This window comes from Gobio gobio (genome assembly GCF_949357685.1).
Source record: "Gobio gobio genome assembly, chromosome: 3".
NCBI lineage: Eukaryota > Metazoa > Chordata > Actinopteri > Cypriniformes > Gobionidae > Gobio > Gobio gobio.
The window spans coordinates 2088089-2098879 of NC_137099.1; the positions used below are offsets into that span (position 1 = coordinate 2088089).

The 10791-nt window shown below is 38.1% G+C and overlaps 1 protein-coding gene across 2 annotated transcripts in view; it reads right to left on the minus strand.

The window, feature by feature from the left end:
• Positions 1-5093, minus strand: part of LOC307123686 (B-cell receptor CD22-like) — a 23593-nt gene extending 18500 nt beyond the window's left edge. The window contains exons 1-3 of one of the 2 annotated variants that reach the window (XM_079812326.1): positions 4754-5093; positions 4374-4436; positions 3888-4241 (exon numbers count right to left, since the gene is read on the minus strand). In XM_079812326.1, coding sequence (XP_079668452.1) covers positions 3888-4241; positions 4374-4428 — 409 coding nt within the window. In that variant the 5' untranslated portion in view covers positions 4429-4436; positions 4754-5093. Of the gene's footprint in view, positions 1-3887; positions 4242-4373; positions 4451-4753 lie in introns of both variants that reach the window. The other variant, XM_079812327.1, reaches the window with a different exon arrangement.
• Positions 5094-10791: the final 5698 nt, after the last annotated feature.

Genomic DNA, 10791 nt, shown 5'->3' on the forward strand with positions numbered 1-10791 from the left:
TCAGTTTGATCTCTTATCCAGATCATATCCTGCCCTGGAGCAGGTTAGCTGTGGAGTGTAAGTTACTATGGCGATGAACACGGCTAAAAGCCAAATCACTTTAAAGGTACCTAAAACCCAGGTTTGGCACAAACTAAGCTTAAACATATCTGGCTAGCCAGCTAAACCGGCTTCATGGTATCGGCCCCAGGACCAGGGTTGGACACAAATCTGTTAAGTAGCGTTAATAAAACACATCTGGTAAGTAGCACATTTATTTATTGTTATTTTATTGTGAGATTTTGCCTCACTTCCTACCATTGCTGTACCCCTTCTAGCCACAACTCTTCTTCTCTGTTTTTAGTGCATCTCTGTGGCAGAATTACAGCGCCACACACTGGCCTGGCATGTGTACTACATCGTTTTGAGTCTGGGTTTTTTTTGAGACGGAACAGAGCTGTCAGTGATTGTTCCTCTTGTAGTCATGCAGTGTGAAACCCCCAGTCGCCGATCCATCGGTCAGTGTGAACACAGCAGTGACTGAGTGCTGGCCCAGATAGTCATGCAGTGTGAAAAGAGCAGTGATACGACCAGTTTGAAAATCATACAGTCTGAACTAGGCATTAGGAGAGAACGGCGCACACTTCAACTTGACAAGCCGAAATCTTCAGTGATTCTGCTCATTATCATCAGGTGTCTTCAATAATCAAACAATCATCACTCAATTAATCACTTAAGTATCTTATTAACTCTAACACTGCTTCAGTGTTACTTTAACACCTGCTGATGGTTCCCATATGAACACCGAGCGGTGTTAATTCAACACCGGGGGCCGATACCATGAAGCCGGTTTAGCTGCTAGCCAGATATGTTTAAGCTTAGTTTGTGCCAATCCTGGGTTTTAGGTACCATTAAAGTGGTTTGGCTTTTAGCCGTGTTCATCGCCATAGTAACTTACACTCCACAGCTAACCTGCTCCAGGGCAGGTTATGATCTGGATAAGAGATCTCAAACTGAAAATAGACCAATCAGCTGCGAGCAAAGTGACACGCCTCTGATGCAATGAAGCCACTCCCCCTGTTTCTACTCCACATTAAAGGTCACTACATAGCAAATGGTTTTAAAAGACTAAAGTGTCTGGCTTTTAACAATGCTTATTTATTATAATAATAATTTTGAATGACTTAGATATCATTTAAGTAATTATTATACCCTTAATCACTTACACATGTATCATTTTAGTTAATCAATCATTAATAGGCACATAGTTAAAATTAATATAAATAGCCTATATAAAGGTCATACAAATAAGCTTTAAAATCAATAAATAAAGCTATAAAAATGACTACATGCGAGTTTAAATGTTCAATTCTCTCTTATATCAACTAAACTAACTTCATAACTTTTACTTGTACTGACTAAGTAAGATTTTTCTTAAAGTTGACAGCTTTCATAGACAGCTCTTTTCTTCTTCCTGTGTACATTTGTTTAAATTCTTAATATTTTCAATCATGTAATATTCTGCAGAAGAGATAAATCAATTTAGCTGCTTCTCTCGCGAGAAGTAGATCTCAGTTTGACTGATCCACAGCGTGTGATTGGCTGTTCAGTGCTGATGTCACAGCTAAACTCCTAAACTCAGGATCAAAGCCTGAGTTGACAGAGAAAGCTGATGAGCTGCGTCATGGTACCAATAAAGCTTGATTGCATCGGTTTGGTTTTGTCAACTCAAAACCAATCCTGTAACCCTGAGTTTGTTCAACTACACAGTAAAATCCCCAGAGTTAAATTAACACTGCTCAGAGAACATTTGGTCCCACTCTACAGAGTGTTAAAGTAACACTGAATCAGTGTTAAAGTTAATGAGATAATTAAGAGATTAATTAAGTGATAATTGACCATTAGTGGTGAACACCTGATGATAATGAGTAGAATCACTGAAGGAAAGAGAAAAAGAAAAACACAAGAACTACGACTGACTATTAAAAAGACATTCAATCTCTGTAGATCTCAGCAGAGGAGGATTAAACAACTCCACAAACAGCATTACCAGCTTCACACATTACTAACCAGACAGACTTTATTTCTATCAGATGATTACAGAAGCTCTTATTGAGGTTTAGATGTTGATGTTTTATTGAAAATTAAAGTTGTTTGAAGTTACCATTATTGTGATTAGTGTTTGCTTTAATTGGGCTCTTGACCCTTGAGTTGCTAACATAAGTTTTTCTCTGGCTGCTGTAACTGTTCGTTACGGTGAAAATGGCAAGAAAATCTTGACGCTTGTTGTTTATGATACAGTTGTTATCATCATATAGTGCCTTATTTGCTGATCCCCTGAAAGTCATTGATTATAGGAGCATTGTGATTCTAGGGCAGAAGATCCAGCAATGTTATCATCAGAGAAACTAAACAATTATCAAAAAAAATTTACGTAAGATTTGTACTGCGGTTTAATAACACATCACACAATAAGCACTTCTAACTCCTGCGAGTTTTACTCACACACACATATCAAGAATCAGCCTATGAATCTCAACAATGGTGACATGCTTCATGCCACAATGCATTCTGGGTGCATCACGCAAAACTCATCTATGGCTCCCAGAATGCATTGTGGCATGAAGCATGTCACCATTGTTGAGATTCATAGGCAGATTCTTGATGTCTGTGTGTGAGTTCATCTCGCAGGAGTTAGAAACGATTAGTGTACAATCGGTTGCAAAACTTATTCAGCTTTTCTGATTAAAACAGTGTTGGATCTTTTCTAAAATCACAATAAAAAAAGTGAATAGTATATTGCTCATACTCAGTCATAAAATCAATGAATTAAATCATTTTACAATGATCATATTCTCATCATCGAGCAGCCGACAGCATCTGATTGTGTTTACTCTTGCTTTTCTTGCCATAGCAAACTCAGTTACAGCAGCCAGAGAAACACTAATGTTAAAAAGTCATCAAACTGCCCAACTAAAGAAAACACTGATCACCATGATGGTCACATTAAAAACTAACAATTTTCACAACAAAATCAAACAAAACATTTGTTAATTCTCAATAAGAGACGTCTGACAGAAATAAAGTCAGTCTGGTTAGTAATGTGTGAAGCTGGTAATGCTGTTTGTGGAGTTGTTTAATCCTCCTCTGCTGAGATCTTCAGAGATTTAATGTCTTTTTTATAGTCAGTCGTAGTTCTTGTGTTTTTCTTTTTCTCTTTCCTTCAGTGATTCTACTCATTATCATCAGGTTTTCATCACTAATGGCCAATCATCACTTAATTAATCTCTCAATTATCTCATTAACTTTAACACTGATTCAGTGTTACTTTAACACTCTGTAGAGTGGGACCAAATGTTCTCTGAGCAGTGTTAATTTAACTCTGGGGATTTTACTGTGTACCTTCATAGTACAGGCCCCGGGGAATTTACTGTGCAACAAAAACAACAACAACATCCATTATAAAAGCACTCCATCCGGCTCCAGGGGTTACTAAAGGCCTTCTGAAGCAAAGCCTTGTGTGAGAAAAATATCCATATTTAAAAATTTATAAACTAAAATAACTTTATTCTGCTTTGACCCGACACATGACATTTTGACCAACACAGAAGCTCAGAGGATAGAGCAAAACAAAACACCGGTCATGAATTAGAGTATAAAACAAGCATTTTTAAAGAGAAATGTGGGAGGATTTTGATATAAGAGAAGAAGAGCTTGAGTTTGTTGCCCAGACCCATTAGTCTGAACCGTGAGAGGCGTCAAAGCTTCTCCTACATCATACGCAAATATCTCCTTTTGTGTTACAACAAATAAAGAAGGTCATTCTGCAGATTCAGTGACATAAGAAAGTGCTTGATGTGTGTGTTTGTGTGTTTCTGTGTCTATTTCTGAGAGTTGACTAGTTTTACCTGTGACGTCAAGCTGAACTCCAGGAATCCCCGTAAATCTTCCATCCGCTCTGTGTGTAGTAAATCTGCAGTAGTAGACGTGTTTATCAGCTTCTGTTACAGCCGTCAAAGTGAGACTGGAAGTGTGTTTATCTTTATCTTCACTCAAACACTGAACTCTTCCTCTCTTCTCTGGATCTGAACACAGACCAGGTGGATCTACAACACCTACAACAGGTTTGGTCCAGAAAACTTCTTTGAGCTCATAACTCTGAGGATATGTTGCAGTGCAGGATATTGTCACTGATGATCCCTTTAATGCACAAACATATGAAGGGCTGTAATTCACTCCATAATCCAGCTGACCATCAACCCCTGAAACACAGACATGAGGAATGAAGAGGCTTTCATGTGTTTTAGAGCAATATACAAAAAAATATATTTTAACATGTCCGTTTATGAGTGTGAAGAGCTCAATCATCTTTAGTTCAAATATCTGTATCTCACCCGCAGTCATGATCACTACAATCAGAGGAAGAGACTTTATGAGAGACGACACCATAGTGACTTCTGCAATCAGAAAACTGACAATTATGACATTATGAGCATCATCGACACACAACATCACAAACTCTGTTTGACAGATGAAGCACACGATGATCTGAGAATAATCCACGGCTCATTGAAGGCTTGACGTGAACTGATGATGTTTCTCATGTCAGGCCTCGTGTGTCTAAAGAGCTTCACACAATATTTACATCTACAGCAGAGATTGAGCTTCTGGAGTCAGAATCACTTCATCAAACCAACATTCACCTACAACAGTTTTACAAATATCACTCGTAGCTGAACTGAATTATTATAAATAATGTTTAAAATGTTCTTACCGCTCTGCAGTGTCGATGTGTCAACGCCCAAAAGAGAAAAACATCCGCAGTTTAATCGTCCCACGCCTCATTTTCACACTTTATAAAGTGCAGCTATAAATGTCGGCCTTGCTCTTCCTGTTATGAGTGACCGCCATCTCAACCACACAAGATCAACTGGAGAAGAAAGTTAATGTCTGCAGATGTCAAACACACGTCAAGCTTTATCTCTGTGGAGCTCAATATTGTTAAATCTGTGTGAGAGAATATGTGAAAGATGTTTGCTTTGAGAAAGAACAGTGTAAAGATGCTCATCACGGCTCAGGAGCGTCTGAGCAGCTTCTCTACAGCTCTTAGTGTCACTTCCTCTTTCTCACACAAACTCTGTGTTTAACACATGAAGCGGTGGACAACACACACACACACACACACACACACACACACACACACACAGTCGTAACCATCAGCAACTACATTGTGTGTAAGTGGGTCAGTGCCAGTTTCTGACAGACAACTCAAGCTCTCAGATACCAGACCGACGACAGATACAGGAAGAATAGTTTTAATGGTCTTAAAAACACTACATCACTAACAGATCTATTTAATAACTCCCAAAAATGGCCCAGTGGTGCTCACAGCAGAGCCAAATGACCTCCAGCTGCTCCTCTGTGAATCTATGGGTGGAGGGATGGAGTTATGGGTCGGTTAGGGTGTGGTTGGACCGTCTAGCTCCACCCTTTACACCCACATCACATCCAGAGAGGAGGAGCTGGACGTCTCGCTCCACCCTTTACAACCACATCACATCCAGAGGGGAGGAGCTGGACGTCTCGCTCCACCCTTTACACCCACATCACATCCAGAGGGGAGGAGCTGGACGTCTCGCTCCACCCATGGCTCTGCAGTGAGCAGCCTCTTAAAATGGAGAAATTACATCCATTACTCAAATCTTTTCTGCTCTTCCATTGACTTTACTGTCATCTAGTGGTCAAAAACATGAAGTGCACTTTACAGCCGTCACAGCAGCTGCTTTTATGTCTGATTCTTAGATATGTTGATTTTAGAAGTAATAAAAGTGACCAAAGTTGTATTTTTTCCAGTATTGTTCACTAGTGTTAGGAGAAGCTAATGTGTGAACAGGAGGAAATAATGTGAACTATAAAGATAATGTATTCAAAAATGCACATACTCTATATAAAATGACTCAAGCTTTACAGTCGGGATGGGAAATGAACACTCGCCGAACGCTGGCACTTTTTGGACAATAGCTGGTTATTTCGCTTCATCTATCAGTCAATGTGTCGCCAATCCTACATCTCAGATTATCCTTTGACCAACAAATGCACAAAAGACACAGTGTGAACACAAATCAAACACACTGACTTGTTTTAGCGCCTTCAACATTACAGAACTTGAACTAAGAACATCTAAGTCCACTTTTGAGGCCAAAGAAAAAACTAAAACATTTAATTTGGACTCAAAACCAACTGAGTGACGGTACAATCTGTTTATTTTACCTGTTCATTATATAATTCATCGGATGATATCAGTAACAATGAGATTTAAGAGCAAATCTTACACACACAGTAAAATCCCCAGAGTTAAATTAACACTGCTCAGAGAACATTTGGTCCCACTCTACAGAGTGTTAAAGTAACACTGAATCAGTGTTAAAGTTAATGAGATAATTAAGAGATTAATTAAGTGATAATTGACCATTAGTGGTGAACACCTGATGATAATGAGTAGAATCACTGAAGGAATGAGAAAAAGAAAAACACAAGCACTACGACTGACTATTAAAAAGACATTCAATCTCTGAAGATCTCAGCAGAGGAGGATTAAACAACTCCACAAACAGCATTACCAGCTTCACACATTACTAACCAGACAGACTTTATTTCTATCAGACGACTACAGAAGCTCTTATTGAGGTTTAGATGTTGATGTTTTATTGAAAATTAAAGTTGTTTGAAGTTACCATTATTGTGATTAGTGTTTGCTTTAATTGGGCTCTTGACCCTTGACTTGCTAACATAAGTTTTTCTCTGGCTGCTGTAACTGTTCGTTGCGGTGAAAATGGCAAGAAAATCTTGACGCTTGTTGTTTATGATACAGTTGTTATCATCATATAGTGCCTTATTTGCTGATCCCCTGAAAGTCATTGATTAAAGTAACCTTGTGACTCTAGGGCAGAAGATCCAGCAATGTTATCATCAGAGAAACTAAACAATTTTCAAAAAAAATTTACGTAAGATTTGTACTGCGGTTTAATAACACATCACACAATAAGCACTTCTAACTCCTGCGAGTTTTACTCACACACAGAGATCAAGAATCTGCCTATGAATCTCAACAATGGTGACATGCTTCATGCCACAATGCATTCTGGGTGCATCACGCAAAACTCATCTATGGCTCCCAGAATGCATTGTGGCATGAAGCATGTCACCATTGTTGAGATTCATAGGCAGATTCTTGATGTCTGTGTGTGAGTTCATCTCGCAGGAGTTGGAAACGATTAGTGTACAATTGGTTGCAAAAACTTATCCAGCTTTTCTGATTAAAACAGTGTTGGATCTTTTCTAAAATCACAATAAAAAAAGTGAATAGTATATTGCTCATACTCAGTCATAAAATCAATGAATTAAATCATTATACAATGATCATATTCTCATCATCGAGCAGCCGACAGCATCTGATTGTGTTTACTCTTGCTTTTCTTGCTATAGCAAACTCAGTTACAGCAGCCAGAGAAACACTAATGTTAAAAAGTCATCAAACTGCCCAACTAAAGAAAACACTGATCACCATGATGGTCACATTAAAAACTAACAATTTTCACAACAAAATCAAACAAAACATTTGTTAATTCTCAATAAGAGACGTCTGACAGAAATAAAGTCAGTCTGGTTAGTAATGTGTGAAGCTGGTAATGCTGTTTGTGGAGTTGTTTAATCCTCCTCTGCTGAGATCTTCAGAGATTTAATGTCTTTTTTATAGTCAGTCGTAGTTCTTGTGTTTTTCTTTTTCTCTTTCCTTCAGTGATTCTACTCATTATCATCAGGTTTTCATCACTAATGGCCAATCATCACTTAATTAATCTCTCAATTATCTCATTAACTTTAACACTGATTCAGTGTTACTTTAACACTCTGTAGAGTGGGACCAAATGTTCTCTGAGCAGTGTTAATTTAACTCTGGGGATTTTACTGTGCAATAAGCAAAAACAGATTTAATGGTTACATATTCATATAAAATAGGATCATGACACACTTCAGAAACATCACTGTAATGCTTTGGAGGCGAGTAAATGATGGCAAAATGTTAGTTGTAAATGTGGTCATTTTGTTCTGAAAGTTAAAAATACTGGAGGTGAAAATGAATCTTAGTGACTTGATACTCAGTTTTTCCCTGATTTGCATAAAACACAACTAAGATGATCAGACACTGGAACTTAATACTCACAAACAATGGAAATAATATTACAGATAAGTCCAGGTAAAACACAAACTGTGCTGGAGTGTGATGAAGACCGAACACAAGGAAGATTTCCTCAATTCTGTTTCTCAAACCAGTGTTTAGTCTCTGTCAGTTTCTTTCTGTTGTTTGCCTCAAAATGTTCTGGAAAGTCTTGAGGATTTTCCTGCGCTGTGGGCGGAGCAACGGCGACAGGCGTTAATCTGATTGGTGTTCAGACCCTGCAGTGTCTTAATCCTGTTTGATTGGTTATTTTATACCGCTATGTACAATAACAAAATGAGAATTTATTAAATTAAGAACTAGTAATATTAATTATTCACTTATTCTGGTTCGCTTGAGTGTTTTCATTTGGTCCAATCTCACTAAACTAATTAATCACTTCTTTACTTCTTACCTTTTATTACTTATACTTTATAAAACCTACAGGCGTTTATTAGTGTGACTGATATCCTCTAGATGGCAGTCTGGACTAGGGATGGGAAGATTCCCCGATTCGCTCGGTGCATCGGCTTAAAAAGTTAACGATTCGATGCATCGGTTTAAAAAGTGTGCATCGGATACAAATTGGCATTTGTATCGCGATGCATCGTTTCTAACATGTCTGCATCGGTAAACCAGATTTATTTCTTTATAATTATTAGTAGACATACTATACTTTCATAATTTAGAAATTTTGAGATTGTTTTCTCCCCTCTAAACTGTTTCTCAAGCACGTCTCTCTTCACTGTTGCGTGAATATGACGTAGCCTATCACAACACTACAGAGACAACAGAGCATAGATTAACATGGCAGAGGTAGATCAGCTGCATCCTCCACCAAGTAATTACAAATTTGGGTTTTATAAGAGAGCTGGAAATCTTAATAAAACCCATGCAATTTGTAAAATATGTCGTGCCACTATAAAATATACAGGCAGCACGACGAATCTGACAACACACTTGAAGCGCCGACACGGTGTGAGTTTGGAGACGCCGGCCTCCTCCTCCTCTCACTCGGATTTAGCTGAACCTGCTACTGCTAGCGGGACGCCGGGTGAGCAAACGATCAAAACTTTTTGATCGCAGCTGCCTTACAGTTCTGCTCGTTCCAAGGCAATAACCGACGGAATCGCCTTTTTTATGTAAAGACATTCAGCCTTACAGCGTTACAGAGAACGCGGGCTTCCAATATCTCCTCCACGTCTTGGAGCCGAGGTACCACATACCAGATAGGAAGCATTTTTTTACATTTGAATACAGTTATGAAATAACTGTGAAAGTTTTTTTTTTTTTTTTGGTACTTCTTATTATTTTTGGTTATGTAGCACCTGTTTTTTGTTCACTGAGTAATTGTCTGCTGAAAGCACATTCATCTGCTAGCAAGTTATGGAACATTTCTTCATTTTATCTCTGAGCAGCATCCTTACATTTTTTCACTGTTAAATGTTTGAGCTGTTAAAAGTTTAAGTGGAGACAGAACTTTTTTTTTCATCTTTTTTGCACTACCAAAGCCTATTTGTGTAAGGGTCATGCACTACAAATCAGAAGGCACTTAAGTTAATTTATGATTTGTTGTCTGAAACAAAGAAATAAAAGTATCTGTAACATACTGAAATGCATATCATCATATTTGTTTCATTGCATCATACTGCATCGAATCGAAATCGGATCGCACTGCATCGTAACAGGGGTGTATCGTATCGTATCGCATCGCTAGCTGCTTCATGTATCTTTAATGTATCGTATCGCATCGCTAGCTGCTTCATGTATCTTTAATGTATTGTATCGCATCGCATCGCTAGCTGCTTCATGTATCTTTAATGTATCGTATCGTTGGCTATGCATCGAGATGCGTATCGCATCGGCCTCAGTTATGCACAGCAAAATCCCCAGTGTTAAATTAACACTCCTCAGTGTACATATGTGTCCACACTACAGGGTGTTAAAAGTAACACTTAAGAAGTGTTAAAGTTAATGAGATAATTAAGTGATTAATTAAGTGATGATTGACCATTAGTGATGAGAAACACAAGAACAACTGACTTCAGCCACAGCTTTAGATGAAATCCACTGAAGTTAAAAGAACACATTAAATCTCTGAAGATCTCAGCAGAGGAGGATTAAACAACTCCACAAACAGCATTACCAGCTTCACACATTACTAACCAGACTGACTTTATTTCTGTCAGAAGCTACTTACAGAAGCTCTTATTGAGAATTACTTTTTTGTTTATTTTGTGTTGAAACTTTTTTAATGTCACCATCATGGTGATCAGTGTTTTCTTTAGTTGGGCAGTTTGATGACATTTTAATGTTAGTGTTTCTCTGGCTGCTGTAACTGAGTTTGCAATGGCAAGAAAAGCAAGAGTATACACAATCAGATGCTGTCGGCTGCTCAGTGATAAGAATATGATCATTGTATAGTGATTTAAATCACTTATTAACTTTGATTTTACTGTGTTTCCAGGAAAGATCCAGATAGGTTTTAATCAGTAAAGCTGAATATGTTTTAAAGCAGATTGTACACTAATCACTTCTAACTCCTGCGAGGGTAACTCACACACAGACATCAAGAATCAGCCTATGAATCTCAACAA